Source organism: Corythoichthys intestinalis, chromosome 8 (assembly GCF_030265065.1).
Source record: "Corythoichthys intestinalis isolate RoL2023-P3 chromosome 8, ASM3026506v1, whole genome shotgun sequence".
Lineage (NCBI taxonomy): Eukaryota > Metazoa > Chordata > Actinopteri > Syngnathiformes > Syngnathidae > Corythoichthys > Corythoichthys intestinalis.
The window spans coordinates 28,949,687-28,970,739 of NC_080402.1; the positions used below are offsets into that span (position 1 = coordinate 28,949,687).

The 21,053-nt window shown below is 39.2% G+C and overlaps 1 protein-coding gene across 1 annotated transcript in view; it reads right to left on the reverse strand.

The window, feature by feature from the left end:
• Positions 1-303: 303 nt before the first annotated feature.
• keap1b (kelch-like ECH-associated protein 1b) overlaps positions 304-21,053 on the reverse strand; it is a 36,566-nt gene continuing 15,816 nt past the window's right edge. Inside the window, exons 2-7 of the mRNA XM_057843351.1 lie at positions 12,366-13,380; positions 11,573-11,818; positions 10,716-11,392; positions 6,330-6,535; positions 6,082-6,258; positions 304-4,339 (exon numbers count right to left, since the gene is read on the reverse strand). Coding sequence (XP_057699334.1) covers positions 4,125-4,339; positions 6,082-6,258; positions 6,330-6,535; positions 10,716-11,392; positions 11,573-11,818; positions 12,366-12,671 — 1,827 coding nt within the window. The 5' untranslated portion in view covers positions 12,672-13,380 and the 3' untranslated portion in view covers positions 304-4,124. The remainder of the gene's footprint in view (positions 4,340-6,081; positions 6,259-6,329; positions 6,536-10,715; positions 11,393-11,572; positions 11,819-12,365; positions 13,381-21,053) is intronic.

The window sequence follows — 21,053 nt, forward strand, 5'->3', positions numbered from 1 at the left end:
GCTTTCATATGAGCCATTTCTGAAACCAACTGATTTAAACTGTATCGTGACTTATATTTCTGGTATAGGCTAAATTAAGTTTAATAACATTTTGACATGGCTGTGTACATCTGTACGCAAAATGTACAACTGATCATCAATAGAAGTAGTACATTTCTACAGTAATGATGAAAAATACTTTTCGGCTATAAATATAAAATAATAGAATAAATAAGATTGGTGATACAGTAGTATAATTTTAAACGATTGCATAAACTAATTTACTGTGTACAATTTGTAACTTTGAAACGTGACAAATATAGTTGTAAGCCAAGAAGCTCCAATACAATACACTTGTACGTTTAACAAAGTACATAATTTCATTATAAGTAACAGAAAAACACCAAACAATACAACAAACATATTTTACTGTACAATTATCATACAGGTTTCTGTTGGAAAATGTACAAAGCAGATTTTAAATACTCTTAATTTCATCCCCGGTAAAGATAAACAATGAAATCCCTTACATTGTGAATTCAATTATTTACAAAACCACCCCCTTTGAACAGGAATTTCTATCCAGCGACAACACATGCTCGTTGCGTTAACAAAAACACACCACCAGCCTGTTTCAATACAAATGTGTTGTCAGTTGAACATAAAAAGTGAATGAATAAATAGAGCTCTTCCATTCTGTACAAGAATGATTCGAATATCTGTGTACAAAACATCACTTAGAAACATTTAGCTTAAAAGGCTGTTACAAACATATAATTTGTCTTTTGTGCTCAATATTTAGAGCACTTAGAGCACTGGACAAACATGGTCACTTTTGTTTTTGAGGTCTGGTAGAAAAAAAAAGATATCAACTGTCCATTGAGAAACAGGTGTTTTAGGTAAAAACAAATCACACATTCAGTGGGATGTTTAAAAAGCATCAGTATTACATTTCCTGTTCAAGTGGTGTTCTATGTGTTGGCACTAAAACGGAAGACCATGTTTTACCTGCTCAACATGATGGAGCTCATCTTGTGCCAAAATGTCACCAGTAGGATTTACAAAGATTTACTGCACACACAATGTGTAATGGTATAAATCTTTTGTGTGTGAATGAGGGGGGATTCTAGAAAGAAGCCTGCCATACAATCCTAACATTTTTATAGAAGGATATTCCCAGGGAACCTCTAATCAAGTAAGTTGCAAAAATAAATTTGGGCATTCTGAGGGTAACAGATTTTTTCATGCCACTGTATTCCTACTGCTAATTAAAAGTCACAAAATTTCTTCTAAGTCATCTAAATACTTCTTAATTTGATAAAACACTGAAATGTTTAACAACACTACCAAAACAAAACAACCATTAAGTATATCAAAAGGAGCATTCAAAATTGACCAGGGACTGCTTTGTGAATTGTGGCATTTAGTTACAGGGTGTCCCAGAAAATGCATACACCCTTGACATGTTCACACTTGAACTGCATTTTCATGCTCCCAGTAGCATTTAAGAATGAATTTTCTCTCTTCAAAGTTTATTCTGGCTGCTGCCATCAATGATTCAATGGGTTTAATCTACAAAAAAAATCCATAGACAATTTGGTTATCAACTGCTGCTAAAGAGTGTATATTTTTTGGGGGGACACCCTGTATATGTTTATATACATACATTGAGAAGCAGAAGTATTTGCACCCCTTGTGACTTTGCAAGATCACCCACTTACAAAATAGGTAGAGGTCTGAAATTTCAATCATAGATGCATTTTCACTTTTTATGCAGCCACTCCTTGGTCAGCTTGGCTGTGTTCTTCGGATCATTGTCATGTTGGAAGATCCAGGCACGACTCATCTTCAAGTCTCTGAATGAGGGAAGATGGTTGTGGCTCAAATTCTGACGGTACATTTCACCATTCATCCTCTGCTTTATACAGTTCAGTCTTGTTCCCTTTGCCAACAAGCATCCATAAAAAGCATGAGGTTTCCACCCCCATACTTCACAGTGAGGATGGTGTTCTTGGGATTGTACTCATCCTTCTTTTTCCTCCGCACACAATGAGTAAAGTTTGGACCAAAAAGTTCTACTTCAGTCTCATCTGACCACATGACTTTCTCTCATGACCCCTCTGCATCCTTCAAATGTTCCCTGGCAAACTGTAGACTGGCCTTCACATGTACTGGCTCAACAGAGGAACCTTCTGAGCAATGCATGATTTTAAACATTGCACCGTAGTGTTCTACTGACAGTAGCTTTTGAAACTGCTTTTGAAACCGCTCTCTTTAGGTAATTGACCAGCCCCTGCCGTGTACTAGGCTGAGCCCTCACTTTTCTCATCATGAGTGATGCCCCACGAGGAGAGATTATACATGAAGCCCCAGTCCGACATTGGTTATCAGTTATGTTTAGCCTTTTCCATTTTCTAACAATTGCTGCAACTGTTGATTTATTCTCACCAAGCAGCTTTCCAAATGTCCCAAAGCCTTTTCCAGCTTTGTGGAGCTCAACATTTTTTTCTATGGTGTCTTTCGAAAGCTCTTTGGTTTTCCCCATGGTAGCAGTTTGATTATGACTGACTGTGAGGTGCACAGGTGACAATCAGGAGCTCAAACGGGTGGTGGGTGGATGGTTACTCATGTGGTAAAGGTGGACTTTTTCTTAAGGTAGACTGACAACTCTTTCAGTGTCATAATTATTGCTGATTCTTAGGGGTACAAACACTTATGAACCCCAGTAAATTGCAAATAAATTATTTTTAAAAAATCATACAATGTCATTTCTGTTTTTTTTTTCTTTTAGATGTCTCTATGAGTGGAAATTCATCTGTTATTGAAATTTCAGACCTCTATGTATTTTCCAAGTGAGTGAACTCCCAAAATCCCAAGGGGTACAAATACTTGTGCTCCTCAATGTATATGCAGTGTGAATTTAGTTTAAGACTTTGCTTAGTAAGGATAACTTTTATTGAGGAGGGAAATTATTAGATCAGTATATACTAAACTTTGCTGAGCCAATTTGTCCTTCGATCGAAGGATTGGAGGCTCGAATCCCGGCTTCTGCTTGTGCACATCAAAATTCACTCAGCTTGCCTGTGTGAAAGTAAAGAGTGAGTAGTTGGTGGTCAGAAGGGCTGATGATGCAAACTGGACAGCTCTATCTGTCTGTATTCATCAGGGCAACTCTGGTTACAAAACTATCCTATCCCCACCTTGTGTGGATTGAATGAGTAATGCAATGTAAAGCGTCTTTGAGTGTCCTAAAAAGCGTTATTATTACATAATAACAATTTTATTAACCACAAAACAGAAAATGTAAAAATAAACAATGAATACTAAACTGATGATCTCATCTCAATGCTGTCACAAATGTTTTTTGTGTACAATCTCGGCTGGTTCACGTGAACACAAAGTTTCTATACTTGCTGGGAACCTTGGTTTATTTTATCATATGAATGGCAACAGGTGGTCTACTGCAACTTTTTTTTCATTCAATTGATGTTATTTTCTACCTGTTACTACACTGTAATACATAAATGTTGGCATGGATGGAGGAACAAAAGTATATTTCTTTCTATCAACAATAATAATTCTGTACTGTCTATTCTTTCATTTTTTTAGCTAATTATACAAAACCAGTGTTTCATTTTCCTAAGCGTCAACAAAAATGAACCGAGGCAAAAACTGTGATCAAAACAAATACAGACTGAACCGTGGCTAATCTAGTGAACCGTTCCACTACTACAGCGCTCCAATTAAAGTTCTCACAGACACGCACACAAATGCATGCAAGGTGTTGGCCCCAAAGTGACAAACTGAATTTAAATTTGATGAGAATATTGTCCCCCTCAAACGACACTTTCATTACATTTCTTTGCCAATAGCTAGAAATAAAGAGCACCTGATGGCTCAGTGCAGGTGTACAGCCCTTTTCAGTCAAATCCGAGAGTTGAGGCTCTTGTCGAGGACCTCAAATCGCAAATGTGAGCGCAGAGGCAGGCTTAGATCTTGCTGGGTTTGGCAGAATAGGTTCCAAAGAAGGTCATTGATTATACTGGCACTGACAGAGGACTTCAGACCTTTCAAACTGTAATACTGTTTTGTGTTAGCTCCAAAATCAATACGTACGCAAACGTAAATAGGGGTGGTGCTGAAGTTTACAGTGTGGTGTGTTGCTGATTGTATTGTGAAGCTCCTTTGGTTTCGCGCTGAGACGAGGGACACCGAGGCGAATCCTTCTGACAGGGCTCCATGGTAACGGCCACACCAACGCCACTACGCCCCGACGTCATGTGCGTTACCTCCGACCAAGTGTCCTTCTCGGGGTCATAACACTCCACGCTGTCAAGAAACGTGCTGCCGTCGTAACCTCCTGTCAATACAAACAATGTTTTTGATTCACTTGTTTTTGGAGCTTGCACTGTAGCGTGACCTTTTAAAATATAAATGAATTCACCCTTCCGAAAAAACACATTTGAATTCATTGAAAGCCAAAAGTTGGTAGTGCTAGTCGTCCTGGGTCTGATTTCTGGCTTCAACTGCCCACTGTCAAAGTGTCCTTGAGCAAGACAATGAACCCAAACTTTCTCCCAGTAGGTTGAACTTGTTTCCTCACTATCCTCACCATAAGCGTACTTTTGTAAAGTCTTCAACCATTGTAAACATCTGTTCAAAATAACATTTTCATAGTACAGCCAGCAGTATTTTTTTCTCTCTGGTGACAATTAATATTAATAGTAGTAGTGGTATATTTACCCAGAAAAGGTGAACATATTCACATTCCTGTATCATAACTCGGACTGGGAAAATGTTGAGATAGAGCTTTAAAGTCAGTGAAGTGCCTGCGATTTACGTATGTGTAAATATGTGTTTTAACTTTTTTATGGATAGTAATTGTTTGTGTTCTAAGGTTTAGCAACTTGAGCTATGGCAGTGGGTTTAGTCTATAAGTTCTATTTCAATTTTATTTAAAATATTCATTCATTCATTCTCCATGCCGCCTATCCTCACAAGGGTCGCAGATATTTAAAATATTTCAGTATTTTTTTTTGTTATTTTATTTATTTTAACTAGGGCTGTCAAAATTATCGCGTTAACAGGCGGTAATTAATTTTTAAAATTAATCACGTTAAAATATTTGACGCAATTAACGCACATGCCCCGCTCAAACAAATTAAAATGACAGCAGTGTAATGTCCGCTTGTTACTTGTTTTTTGTTGTTTGGCGCCCTCTGCTGGCGCTTGGGTCCAAATGATTTTATGGGTTTGGGGAGTGAGCATGGTGTAATTATTGACACTAACAATGGCGGGCGAGCTAGTTTATTTTTTGATTGAACATTTTACAAATTTTAATAAAACGAAAACATTAAGAGGGGTTTTAATATAAAATTTCTATAACTTGTACTAACATTTATCTTTTAAGAACTACAAGTTTTTCTACCCATGGATCGCTTTAAGACAATGTTAATAATGTTAATGCCATCTTGTTGATTTATTGTTATAATAAACAAATACAGTACTTATGTACTGTATGTTGAATATACATATCTGTCTTGTGTCTTATCTTTTCGTTCCAACAATAATTTACAGAAAAATATGGCATATTTTATAGATGGTTTGAATTACGATTAATTATGATTAATTAATTTTTAAGCTGTAATTAACTCGATTAAAAATTTTAATCTTTTGACAGCCCTAATTTTAACATTATATTCATGTCAATGTTCCAATTTGCAAATATGTTGTGCAAAATTTAAAGAATCCTGTTCAATTGCATTTTTTTTTACCCATACATCTCAAAATAACACATTTTAGAGCTATAATTGCAATGCCGTAATACCGTGAAACCGCGGTATTTTTAAGGTTATCATACCATCAAAATCTCATACCGGCACATGCCTATTTGTATAATCATTTAAACATTTTTAACATTATCAAGAAAGTGCCAGCATAAAAATAATACACAATATTTTACAGAGTACCTGTAGTATCTGTGTTTTAGTGTTTCCACAAAAAGTCTCTGTAATTATGATTTTACTACTGTGTTAGTGTAAGTTTGTGATAGATTGCTTCACAACAAAATCCAGCTAGTTCTTTATTTGAAGTGCTCCTCACCCAAAACATAGATGCGTCCCTGTAAAGCAGTGACTCCCAGAGCACTGCGTCGGTGCCTCATAGAGGCAGCAAAGCTCCATGTATCTGTTTCCACATTGTAGCGCTCCACTGTGTTTAGTTGGTTTGTGCCATCATACCCGCCCATCACAAAAATGTGATTGTCCAGAGCGCATACACCTAGATGGATGAATTAGATGGATAGATATTGGTCAATTCAAGTCTTAAATACCCATGTGTTTTGTACCAACCAGCTCCAGAACGCATGGTGTTCATTGAGGCCATGGTCTTCCACTCGTCCCTCTCTGGGTTGTAGCACTCGCATGAGCTTAGCCGACTAGTCCCATCAAAGCCGCCAACGGCGTACAGAAGTCTGTTGATAACAGCCACGCCAACTCCGATACGTCGTGTCAACATGGGGGCTACCAGTTGCCACTGGTCCCTTTCTGGATCATACCTACAGTACAAGCAACACACCCTCATGAGCTTAGCTCTCATCATTCTCTATTAATCGGTAAGAACTTCAGGAAAAAGTTATTATGCTACCTTGGGTAGCATTTGACTATAAAATAACGACACAACCGTTGAATTGTTGTAAATCATATTGTCTTAGAAAAAGAAAAGATACATATGTTTTCTTGGAAATTCAGTTAAACAAGAAACAAAAATGGACCATTGTCATGGCTAATTCTTGAAATGAACAAACTTTAACGCCATGGATAAATACAGTATTGCATTGAAACAAGTAGTTTTGCTTATGATATTTTCACGATATGAGCAGCTGCTTGACAGCTTTGGTGTTTTCTGGGATGAGTGCACTTCAGAGCCTAAGCACTAGATGGTGGTAGCAAACTTTACATCTGCCAACATTTAATCATTGGCTAACATTGACCCGGAAAGATGTCCAATCCATTCAATCTGGAAGGGCTGACAGTAAATGATCATGTTCCAGTGCCACTGATGATGACAGACATGGAATCTATAACGCAAGCTTCTCCCATTTCTAATGGGAGCCAATGAATTACCTCTTTCAATGCCACTAATATGAACATTTCTCAATTAGAAACCAAGCGTGGATCGCCATTTCCTGTCAACTGTTTTATTTTTTTTACCAGGTTAAACGTAAGGTAGAATCCAGGCCAACTGCCAATCTTGATAAACTAGAAATGTACCAAAATGACCTAAGGCCACTGAATGACTTCGCAGGATTTAATTAGTATGTTTCTGACTCAGCGTGACAGGAGCTAAAGTGGTAGCGAGAAAAAAACATGGCAGTGAAAACGAGAAAATTGTCATGCACTGTAAACGGCTGATAAAAGCGGCTCCCACTTAAAAGAAAGGTTTGTCGCGATAGATCAACCATCAAGAGCCTGATTGGGAGAGACAAGATGACAGTGATCATTTAGATTCAAAAGGTAGATCGAATGATGCGACAGATTAGATCACAACAATCACTTCAGTGTTCCTATACGCCATTCTAGTTCTTAAAATACTGGATATCTTTTGGCAAAAAGGATTTTTTTTGCCCCAATTTTTTTGCCTATAAAATAATCGGTTGGTGGCAAGCAATCAATGTTAAACTGCCTGTGCTGGCTAGAGTCACCAGTGTTGGAAACCAGTTGACATTTTATAGTGTGTTACTGCCACCTGTTGGTCAAAATAATTCACAGTATCTATTTTTTGACGCAGTTTGGTTTAAATGTTCATTTAATTGCACAATACAGTGTCTATCGGTCGCATTGACACTTGTGAGTGCTTTGTACTACGTTTCTGCCTTGGAAAAATATACGTATAAGTATTTTACATTTATAATAACCTATTGATGCGCAGTATATGTATCTGTGGGAAAAAAAAGTCATACGTACAAAACTTTTTAAAGTGACACTTGGTAACTTTTCAGTTTTTGTCGATTTTAGTGACACCGGTTGGACAACAGCGATAGTGTTTTGGCTAGACTGCGTTTCCCATGAGAACCAGCGCTGCATTTCCCATGAGGACCAGCACACACCCGCACAGTGTCGTAAAATCATCTTTCAATCAAAAATCTCCCGTTCGCCTGCAGATGGATTAAACAACATTTCTGTTTCCAGCGGCTGTGTGAAGGATAAATAGTTATAAGGTAATGAATCCAGTGGTGGCTAAACAATAGCACATGACGGTTAGCAATCGTATGGCTCAGTGTTGCGAACCGCTACCACACCCAAACTCGTCAGCGCTGATGAGTTGCCTTAGATAATTTCTTTATGCTGTTATGCCACCGAATGAAAACCGGGCCAGTGTTTATGCGTTTATTCTGTATATTCTGGTAGACTCCCCTTTTTTTCCCCTCCTCAGACGAAACCTTTTGTCTCTTTTGTTTCCCTGCTATCTTTGCAGAATTCGGGCGAAAGCGTTCGCATCGACTTCCGTCTTTACAATGAAGGAGGAAAGGGACGTATGGCGTAAAGCAGTCAGCACATTTGTAGGTTTTTGAGTGTGACAGGGTTCCTGTCACCCTCCTCAAAGTTAATTAGTGCCTGTGAAAGGGATACAGAGCCCCTCAAGATATAAAAGAGGTGTCATTGAACTAGTTTTTAGTCGACATATTATCACAAATGTTATGAAAATATTGTATAAAGGTTGAAAAGTTACCTATTGTTGCTTTAGGTCTTGCTGTTGTTTTAAGCTGACCTATGCTTGTAGCTAGGAGCTAAAGCGAGAATAGTTACGTATGTAAGTGTGTTGTACAGTTTCTAGGATATTGATTATTGAATATGTGTATGTTTCTGTGTTATAGTTTAACAAAATAGAAAACGAGTCACATAAAAGCAAGAAAAGACTAAGACTAGTGTTTCAATGAAGTACATTCAGTGTTTGATGGCTGTCGGGCAGTGTACTAGGAAACTCACTGTTTTGGGTAGTACCCCCCCCCCCCCCCCCCAAACAATGGAATATGATCAAAAGATTCAAAACTATGTTTTGTTTTATATTCTACAGTTTATATAGCCATACATAAGGTGTTCTCTGAGCTTTGAAATATATGTATATGAGTATTCGATTAGAAAAAAAACATTCGAATTAAATTTTGCTGCTTCGGGTATTCATTTTGTTAAAGTTGTGTTGTAATGGTTTGTTTTGAAAGTGTTTGCATTTAGTTTTATTGATCTGGGTGGATAAACTGCCCTCTAGTCCAGTGTTTTTCAACCGGTGTGCTGCGGCACACAAGTGTGCCATGAGAGATCGTCAGGTGTGCCGCGAGAAATTATCCGATATCGCTTTTTTTTTTTTTTACGTCGTCGGGCGGAGTTGCAGTAGGAAGGAAGGAGTACAGTGGGGGAAATAAGTATTTAGTCAACCACTAATTGTGCAAGTTCTCCCACTTGAGAATATTAGAGAGGCCTGTAATTGTCAACATGGGTAAAACACAGCCGTCTTTTATACCGATAATGAGTTAAAACAGGTGCCATTAATACAGGTAACGAGTGAAGCCTCGTTAGATCTCGTTAAAAGAAGTTAGACCTCTTTGACAGCCCGAAATCTTGCTTGTTTGTAGGTGACCAAATACTTATTTTCCACTCTAATTTGGAAATAAATTCTTTAAAAATCAAACAATGTGATTTTTTTTTTTTTTCCACATTCGGTCTCTCATGGTTGAGGTTTACCCATGTTGACAATTACAGGCCTCTCTAATAATCTTTTCAAGTAGGAGAACTTGCACAATTGGTGGTAGACTAAATACTTATTTGCCCCGCTGTAGGTAGAAGGTTGCGGTCTTGTGTAGATGAGCTAGGTATTGCTTGTGTCACATTCAAGAACTGCTCAGATTTCTCGCCATCAGCCACCTTGCTGTCCGCGACAATGTGGACCCCGGCACGTCGACTGTACATCATTTGATTACTCGTCAAGTGTCGATATGCACGAAAGTGTCCTTTCCATTTTATCAATAGGTGATGACCGCCAATCCTCCTCGTTTTATCACACAGGAAGTATAAATATTAAGATATTATTTTATAATTAGTTGTTGTTCACCTCCTTGTACCCTGCGATTGGCTGGCAACAATTCAGGGTGTACCCTGCCAACCTCGTGAGGACAAGCGGCTCGGAAAATGAATGAATGAATTTTATGATTAAATATTATATAATGTAATTTTGGAACATTTTTGGTTTGTGGTGTGCCGCAAGATTTGTTTTCAATGTAAAAACGTGCCGTGACTCAGAAAAGGTTGAAAAACACTGCTCTAGTCTACTTCATTTCACGTGGCTGAATCCAGCTGCCAGCCCTGTTAAGACCAACATAAGTTTTTGTTTGAGCTAATGTTTTTTTTTAATGCATTTGTAATTTAGTTTATAGGTATATTTGGCCTTTTTTTGTGGGAATACGTGTCTGGACCATTTGTTAAGAGCATTGTAAAAAAACAAAAAACAAAAAAAAAAACGTTAGCATATTATAGCATTTAAGCTAGCGGACTTTAGCCAATTGTTCTTTTGTTGTATATAGATCCTCATTTATTTATTTATTTTTATACAAATTTTTCATGTTCCTTATCCGATTACTCGATTATTTGAACTACTTTAGCGATTAATCGACTACTAAAATAATCGATAGCTGCAGCCCTTAATATATGTTAAGTTTAGACACATGAACACCGTTCACTTACCTTTCTACACTGTTATGGTGAATGCACCCGTGTGATCCACCCACGGCGTATATCATGCGGTCAATGACTCCCAAACCTATTCGGTTTCTGGGCATGCTCATGGGCGTGCATGGTAACCAGCAGTTGTTCATGGGGTTGTAGCAGTCCAATGAATTAGAGTCCATGTTACCATCTGGGGCATTGTTTCTCCCACCCACGGCATAGAAAAGCCCACTGATGACACAAGCTGCTAGGCCACTACGAGGTACCTGCAGGTCTGCTAGCCTGAGCCAGGACCCTGTGCAGGGATTGTATGCCTCCAAGTAGCTGAGAGATTGCTGGAAGTAGCCCCCGGCCGTGTAAATGAGCTGTGGCACCTTGGGAGTTCGGCAAGAATTGAGTTTGGTAGGTTTGTGCAGGGTGAGGTCCTGGAAGATTTGTGCAAGGTAGTCTTTACACTGGGGGTCCCAGTCATGAGACTGGAGCTGTGCCTGCAGGAAGTTGGGGGTGAGGGAATGGCAGCGGACAGAGTGAAGTAAGGCCTGGACGTACGGCCGCCGGTTCTCTCGGTCGTAGCGTACCCAGGCCTCACACGCTCCGAAGACTTCGGACTCGCAGTGTACATTGAGCTCATCGTGGCTGATGAGGTTCACAAGCTGGCAGTGAGTCAAGTTAAAGAACTCCTCCTGGGTTGCCACCTGGGAAAAAGATGTAACCAACTTTAGATAGAATATGGAACTGTTACATGGGTTTCATTTTTTCAATGAGAAACTATCTATGATTAAGAAATATCAATATTTATTCCAGATGAAGGTAAACTGATTAAAACTGAAAGGCCTAAAATTTTTAAGAGGCCCAAAAATATCTAATGGGAGTACCTGGCTAAAGTTCATGTAGATGTATTCCCGGGCCTTCTGGTGGAGCTCCGTACAGCCGATCTGCTCAGCAAAACTGGCAATGCCGATGGCGTTACTGGGGTCGAGTTGCTGGACCAGGAAGTCACAGCAGGCCTTGACGACACAATCTATCTGGTACATGACGGCACCGTTCATCACGTGGATCACACACTTCTCACCAACAGAGATACTGGCTGTGTAGGCAAACTCTATCAGTCGGTTCATAACCTGTAAAGATCAGAAGAACAAAAATAGAGCACATTATTAAAAGATAAACATGTTTCTAATAACGTTGTGAGCTACGCAAACATGTCAAACACAGGCCAACACAACAAATGATACAAGTCAAACAAAATGTGGACTTTAAACCATAATGACAAATCCAACAAGACAGAGCATTAAATGTTTACCAGTAACCATAGTTACAATATTCATGTACCGTTCATCTGCTTTTTAATTTCAGAAGAGTATCACTGATAATAACTAGAGTTGAGTTGCCGTCAAATTGTGTAGGTGTTGTTATAAACAACATTTTAATATAGTTAGCTGTCACACAAATGCAAAGAGGTTAAAGTGGTTAAAGATATAAATAGGAAATCTTGCTGATGGTGAGTCAGATAATGATTAGCCCTTGCAAATAATTTTACCTCTGTGTAGTAAACCTTCTAACCAAACACTGTACTGTGATGCCCTCCTCGGCTTCAATGTAACCTCACCATGCAATACATCTCATGTCAAATCAAATATCAAGTGAATTGGTGGGGCTGTGTCTCACCTTTGGGTGGATACCCTCGATGGGCACCAGCTCCATGCCGCACTCCTTAAGGCCATTGGTGAACATGGCCCTGAAGACGGGCGATGACGATGCCAGCACCACCTTGTGAGCCACAAAGTCCACGGCCTCCAGGTCCTTGTAGCGGACACGCAGCGTCACATCGCAGAGCTGGCGCTCCAGACGCAGCTCGTTCATGATGGCGAAGGCGGCGGCCGTGTGGCTCTCGAGCGTGTAGCTGAAGACACGATGGCCGTTGCGCGTGGACGGAGTCACCAGCGCTTTGCATTCTGTCAGGCACTCTGACATTTCCTTTCTTGTATCCTCCACCTTAGTCTCTTGCACAAAAATTTGTCGCTATCATGGCAGGACTGTGCAAATTTGGGAGAAATCGGGTGGGTCCTATAATTTAGCTGACTTCGAGTCCGATACTGAATATGCAGGCACAATGACTCTTTTGTCAAGTCCAGTACCTGCGTCAAGCTGTGTGACTCATTTTGGAGTTACTGTCGACCTCATAGTTGCGTGTAAATGAATTGAAAAAGTTTCAACATAATCCAATTTTTGAATTCCATTAACTTTTAAGTAAAATAAGGCAGTGGAAAAAAAGAACAAAATTGAACAGATCCAATTTAGGGTCTGTCTGCTATCAAAGAATCTTTGCAAACATGTTCTGTAACTCTGAAGGGAAAAGAGAATGTAGTCCGATACTTATAAAATAAAGCGTGGGTATTATTTGACAGCCCATTTAAATGGCTTGCTGGAATCTTTTTAGTCATCAAAGTCAAGAAAAAAAAATCTGCAAAGAGTAAATTCCAGAAAGCGGGTAGGAAAAAAAAAAATCACCCCTTCTCTTCACGGAAAAAGCCAAAGACAATCAAACAACAGCATTCAGCACAAAAAGTGTTGTGGGATCCACTTGGTGGTTTTTCTGAGATTGAGGCTTTCAGGTATCTTACATCGTAAAAGCGTTCCAAGCACAGTAACTTGCACCACAGGAAGTCCGTTTGACTAACACCTGAAAAGAAAGAGAAGAGAAAAAGTGAAATCAAATACTCAGTACACTTAATACGGTGTCAAAATACTCTATGTATAGTTACAAAATACCTACGAACAGTCTTATGTTGTCATCTTTAAATGACACAGTACAAGTGTATGCGTGCAGGTTATTGAGTGGATGTCCTCCTTAATGCATCGTGCATGCCAGTTGAATTGTTATAACCACAGTCGATACATGTTCAAGTTCTTAGTAGTTCTTGTGAACGGTGACGTGTATCAGACGAGAATGGAAAGCACTCAACCAAGAAAAACAAGTTTTTACAGTCATCTTCGGAGAACAGACAATAATGATCTATGGAAGTGAAACTAATAAATCACATGCTGGCAGTTGATAACGCTGAAAGAATAGATATAAAAAGGGTGGGTTCTAAGAAATTCAATTTCATAGCATGAACATGGATTGTGTAAATCAGGTGGTCAGAGACCACTTTAAGAGTTAGTCTCAGGGGCGGTTTACATGGTGACTCTTCGAGACGATGAAAAATTTCATGTTTGCATCTATATAATTCCGTCTCCATTCGAAGTATGTCAAAATACCGCATGAAAACGATGTAGTATTCATGCCAGGAACTAGGGGGCAGTGCAGATTTACAAGGCGACAGCGAATGATACTTTGACCTGCTCAGCCCGGAAGACAACATGCCTGCCAACTCCAAGCAATGGCATTTTCTTTTGTTCAAAAAGGCACAAAAATGGAAACATTCAACATATTTAAATTAAATATATATAATAAAACAGTAAATTAAAGCCGACGTTCTACCATATTTGCTGTTTTTAATGTTTAGTAGCACCGCTGCGCACGCCCTATGTGACATGTGCGAGTGCTGACGTTATCTGCGCAGTCCCGCGCCGTGGGAGCTTTTGATATGCATGCGGAAAAAGCCCCCCCTCAACCCCCGGCAATTGAATTCTTCCACTTCGGAGGCAGGATTCCAAGGTTTGCGTCTTTTCCTTCCGTCTTCGCCGACACCATACGAACACAAGGCCACTCCGCAACACAGTCATTGCGCCTTTCTGTCGCAGAGTCGCTTTGTAAACTGCCCCTCAGTCTGCTTACATACAAACTGGTAAAGCTCAAATGTCAAAACTACACTGGCTAAACACTGTGATCAATGTATCTAAAAAAAAAAATTAACGCATAATCCAGTACAGCCTGTGTATATAAACTTTAGTAGGTTTTGGTGAAAACTCAAATGGGTATGTGTGTAACTGCAGTTTTAGTTATCATTTTGAACGTTATACATTTCAGTAGTGTGGTAGTGGTAATAGTTTGGACCTATCCATACTTCTTTTACTAGACACTAAAAAAAGATTAAAAGTGAGAGGAAAAATATACAGTGCTGGCCAAACGTAATGGCACCTCTGCAATTCTGTCAGATAATGCTCGATTTCTCTCAGAAAATGATTGCAATTACAAATGCATTGCTAATAATATGTTTATTTATTTTGCTTGCAAGGAAAAAACACAAACGAGAATGAAAAAAAAAAAATCATTATCATTTCACACAAATCTCCAAAAATGGGCCAGACAAATGTATTGGCACCCTCAGCCTAATACTTGGTAGGACAACCTTTAGACAAAATAACTGCGAACAACCGCTTCCGGTATCCATCAGTGAGTTTCTTACAATGCTCTGCTGGAATTTTAGACCGTTCTTCTTTGGCCAACTGCTCCAGGTCTCTGAGATATGAAGGGAACATTCTCCAAACTGCCATTTTTAGATCTCCCCACAGGTGTTCTATGGGATTCGGGTCTGGACTCATTGCTGGCCACTTTAGAAGTCTCCAGTGCGTTCTCTCAAAGCATTTTCTAGTGCTTTTTTAAGTGTGTTTTGGGTCATTGTCCTGCTGGAAGACCAATGACCTCTGAGGGAGACCCAGCTTTCTCACACTGAGAAAATATGCTGCAAAATTTGTTGGTTGTCTTCAGACTTCATAATGTCACGCAAGCGGTCAAGGAGTCCGGTGCCAGAGGTAAGCAACCCCAAAACATCAGGGAAACGCCGCCATGTTTGACTGTGGGGACCGTGTTCTTTGAAGGCCTCATTTTCCCCCCTATAAACTCGATGTTGATGCCTTTTCCCAAAAAGCTCTCCTTTTGTCTAATCTGACCAGACAACATTCTTCCAAAACGTTTTTGGCAAACTCCAGCCTGGCTTTTTCATGTCTCTGGGTCAGAAGTGGGGTCTTCCTGGGTATCCTACCATAGAGTCCCTTTTCATTCAGACACCGACGGATAGTACGGGTTGACACTGTTGTACCCTCGAACTGCAGGACAGCTTGAACTTGTTTGGATGTCAGTTGAGGTTCTTTATCCACCATCCGTACAATCTTTCATTGAAATCTCTCGTCAATTTTTCTTTTCCGTCCACATCTAGGGAGGTTAGCCACAGTGCCATGGGCTTTACACTTATTGATGACACTGTGCACGGTAGATGCAGGAATATTCAGGTCTTTGGAGATGGCCTTCTAGCCTTGAGGTTGCACATGCTTCCTCACAATTTGCTTCTCAAGTCCTCAGACAGTTTTTGGTTTTCTTTCTTTTCTCCATGCTCAGTGTGGTACACACAAGGACACAGGTTGAGCCAACTTTAATCCATTTTAACTGGCTCCAAGTGTGACTTAGTTATTGCCACCACCTGTTATGTACTACAGGTAAGTAACAGGTATTGTTAATTACACAAATTAAAGAAGCATCACATGATTTTCAAAGGGTGCAAATACCTTTGTCTGGCCCATTTTTGGAGTTTTGTGTAAAATGATAATTATTTTTTTTAAAATTCCCCATTCTCTTATGTGTTTTTTCTTTGCAAGCAAGACAAATGAAGATGTTACTACCAAAGCATTTGTAATTGCAATCATTTTCTGGAAGAAATTGAGCATTATCTGCCAGAATTGCAGGGGTGCCAATACTTTTGGCCAGCACTGTACACATCTTTTTTTTTAAGTTAACAAAGTATATGTCTAACTACAGCTTGAAGTTGCGGCTCTCCAAATAATTTCTAAAAACCAACTTAATGTAATACATCATATGGAAGTTATGACAATGATTGGGTTTGACTGAAATGACACCTTAGGCGACATGACTAATTTTTATTTTATTTTTATAACGTTTGGGTGTGACTGAAATGACACCTTAGGCGGCATGACTAAACTTTTTTTTTTCCGTTTCCTTATATAGAACAATTCCCATCACTACTAAATACATGTTACCTTATATAGAACAATTCCCATCACTAATAAAAAATGCAAGCACACGGGTCACAGTTAGTCTTGAGTAGGCATGTGCTGGTTACCGATTTTAAGTTTTACAATGGTATGAAAATGCCACGGTTTCAAAACCACTAAAATTTTCCGTCATACTGTAGTACGGTATAAGCAATTTTTTATTGTCCCAAAAATGCAGCGAGAAATGGAGCGGCAGCGCTTACCCTACCCTCTCCGGTTGTTGCTGAGTCAATCAGCGACGCTACTCTGTCTGTGCTGTAGACTAGAGTTGACACAATGGCTGAAACTTCACTTGAGCTTTTTCCCACGTCCCAAAAAACCCCCCAAAGTCGCTTGTACTTCAGCTACTGAAGAGAAACAAACGGCCGCGGCTTAGAGGAGGAAGGACAGCTGATGTGCAAGACATGCTTGTGGAGCGTGGTTGCAAGGGGGGCCCCTACCTCAACACGTAAAACATGATTTCACATTTATATGACCATCATCCATCGCTTCACACAAAATTTAAGGTAAGTAAACGCTGTCATAAATGTTTCCCACCAGTTACGAGAGTTCAGTGTGTTTAGTTTGACTAGCGATGGTAAAACAAATACTATAAGATACGCTTGTTAATGAGGCAGATAATGTGGCTAGTTAGCATGCCAAGATGGTTAAGTAGTTTCCTCTCACCTCACCGCTTCAAACTTAACCCAGAAAAGGTGAACATGCTCAAACTCCTGCATCATAACTTGGACTGAGAGGAATATGTAGAAAATGAGCAAGTTTCTAAAAATGTTGAGATGGAGCTTTAAAGTCAGTGAAGTGACTGCAATGTACTGTATATATACAGTATATATTTTAAATTTTACTTAGAAGTGTTTTTACTTTTTTATGGCAAATAATACTTTTTGTTTTTGCTCTAATCTTGAGCAACTTGAGCTGTGGCTGTGGGTATAGTCTATAAGTTCTATTTATTTTAATTTTATTTAAAATATTTCAGTTATTTTTTGTTATTTATGTTTTTTTATTAATTTTAACTAGGGCTGCAGCTATCGAATATTTTAGTAATCGAGTAATCGACTGAAAATTCTATCGATTAATCGAGTAATCGGATAAAACAAATATATTTTTAGGTGAAGAGCAATTATAGATATACATGAGAAAACGACATTTTATCATTTTCAGTCAATCAATGTCTTTATTTTTGATGTATATTGTTGAAAACAGCCAACAATTGCATCTCAGATGTAACTAGAATTTTAAAAAATGACTAATTCACTGCTTTCACTCAAAAAACCTTTAGATCTTATTTTTAAAAAGTATATACAGTGATACCTCGGCTCACGAACGCTTAAGCTCACGAACTTTTCGCCTCAAGAACATTAAATTCGCGAGCATATAGTCTCTGCTGGCGAACTAGTTTTCGGCGGACGAACCAAGCCACGCGGTCGGACAGCGCCACGAGAAGCTGACGCACGCTCACGGCGTCCCAGTTCGTCCCCTCCCTTTCGTTGAGTGCGGTCGTGGTTTGTGTTTGATAGACATTTTGGACCATATTGAGTGTACTTTTGCTATTATGGGACCGAAAAAGAGTTACATACAGTCCTTATGGAAGTTGACTCGTGTTACCAATTCGCCCTCGACTGGTAATTGGCGGTGCTTTCAGCTTCCCACCGTCGTGAGAAGTGGACCGGCGAGTCACGTTGGCTCGTTGTCGTCGGTTGTCTTCGGTTCGCCCGATTTCCTCTCCAGAAAGGAGGCGGCGTGCATACAAACACCCAGAGGGGTCGGATGGCTTTTTGTGGGCACTTTTATTAACAACCAAAAGCATGTGGGGGGCACAGCAGTGGAGTCTACGCTAACTGCGCACTTTGCCGGTAACACTCTCCTTCCAAACAGTAACTCCCTCCCTCCTCCTCCCACTCCTCCCACTCCCATACCATCGCAAAGGTAAATAAAACAACTTTATTATACAGTACAGTTTATTTCTTTAATTATAATACAATAGCACACTTATTATACATAAAATAAGGTATATTTTTGTGTAGTTTTAAGGCTTATTTAGTAGAAAATTATGTTTTATGGGGACCTGGGAACGGATTATTCTCATTTTAATGGTTTCTTATGGGAAATAAATGTTCGGAAGACGAACTTTTCGCCTCACGCACACTTTCTGGGAACCAATTATGTTCGTGAGCTGAGGTATCACTGTGTATATATATATATATATATATATATATATATATATATATATATATATTATATATATATAAACACACCTAAAAATGCCTTTACGCTTGATAACACACATCACTTAAAAGTTAGGATTTTTTCCCACGTTTTTCAATTAAATTTCTATTTGTGTCAAGCCATTTTTAAGTTCTAGTTAAGTTTTAAGTTAGTCTAAACTGTAAGTCCTGATAGGATTTTGAGTTTTTGCACTGTTCAAAATAAATGTATGATACAGGCTGTATTGGAGCACATTAGGGACTAGTGCTACTTGGTGTTTTATCCAGCAATGACTACTGAGCTAAAATTGATAGTTAGCATTATTGAGTTTTTATTTGACACCCTCATCACTCCACAACGCTATGTTATGTTATAGCCTGTATGTAAGACACGTTAGCCACGCATCGAAAGCGGTCTTAATTAATTGAAACCTAGCCCTCTGCAGTGCTAACGTAAGGTGAGCTAGTAGTGACAGTAACGTTAATCTTATACAGTATATTAGCGTTTAGCGCTCTTTATTAGCGCTTAGCGCTCTACTGCTTTAAGATGGCGGCTGTTTGCTAACGCTGCCCAGACGCGGCCTAGTCTGTCATTGTGCATCTAGTTCAACATACATGTGATCTCTATGAGACTCACTGGACGCTACCTGCAACTAACGTAGCATGAGCGGGCTAGTATTTAGCAATGTCGGCGTCGTTTGTAGCGGTTGTCGGCTGCAGTAAGTTTTTTTTTTTGCTTCTTCCTCTACGCACGTGACATCAGCGCGTTGTCCCGCATTAAAAGTAGTCCGAGCAAAACGTGATGCTTAGAGCTGTCAAAATAAACGATTACTCGAGGTGAATAAAATTACTCGGATCAGTTTTTAAACTCGAGTTACTCGAGTTGCACGAGTATTCGTTTCAGCTCTAATTTTAACATTATAGTCATGTTAATGTGCCAATTTGCAACTATGTTGTGAAAAATAAAAAGATCCTGTTCAATGGTTCTGTTTTTTTTTTCTCTCTCAAAATAACACATATTAGAGCTATAATAGCAATACCGTGATACCGCGATATTTTTGCTTAAGGTTATCATACTGTCAAAATCTCATACTAGCACATGCCTAGTCTTGAGCACAAATATTGTATTTTTGTTTGTTTGTAGCAGGTCCTTAACCTGCAAATGCTAAGTACTCAGCAGGAAGACTGCACAAGAATACTTTTTATTTTTAAATGATAAAATCCTTCCAACCAAAATGAACTTATGGTGTTTATTCAGAGGCATGTTTCAATTAAAATGCAACTCCTGACAGGTCTGTCAGCAGAGCATGAAACTCAGAATCAAGAGGTTGTTTGTTTAAGCTTAACGTTTGGGGAACTATTTAGGTCAATTGTTGCTGAGGTATCCCAGAGGGAGTCTAAAGATGCTCAGGACCAAACGTTTAGGTTTGATTCCGCCTAGCTGGTGCATTTACACTTGTGGGTACCTTATGCTCCTTTGGAAAACTGTTCAATACTCTCAAACTGCTAAAAGCATGAAAAGCAATATTGATGTACTATTATAATGAGTGATGTACTGCTTTGCTTCAATAGTCTGAAAGTGCAAAATGACAGTTTCATGAAGTCACTATGCTGTTTCGGCTTGGCACTGTGTGGTTTGGCTTGCTGTCATATGTAGAACAAGTTCCTAATACCAGCTAACAGCTTGCCTGATATTAACAGCAAACTGGAAGAAGACACAAAAAGATGTGTTAATTGTTCAGGGAAATATCAGAGCCAAACATTTACATGCCATACAGAAAGTATCTAAGGCAATTTCTGGTTTGCCTTTTGTTATGATGAATGTAATTGGTTCACTGACAGATGATTCAGAAAAAGGCATCGAGCATGAGTGGTATTCAGCTAAACAACCACAGAGACGACAATAACCTTCACGAACATCTATGATTTTTAGTACTGATCTCAATAACTAAAGTGCATTTTTCTGTAATACCACCATTGAAGGGTAACTAAAACCAATTTGGAAATGACCATGAAGTTTATACTCTGAAATTACTAGCATGTAGAAAGGCAGTGAAAGAAAGGCAATGTAAATTCGTCATAGGTGGCAGCAGAAGGCCTCAGCAATGTGATTTGTCAAGAAAGCGATTCGAATTCGATTTCGAAAAACTTTCTACGGATAGTGGGAATTGTGCTACGCGTTTAAGCAGAAACATTTCTT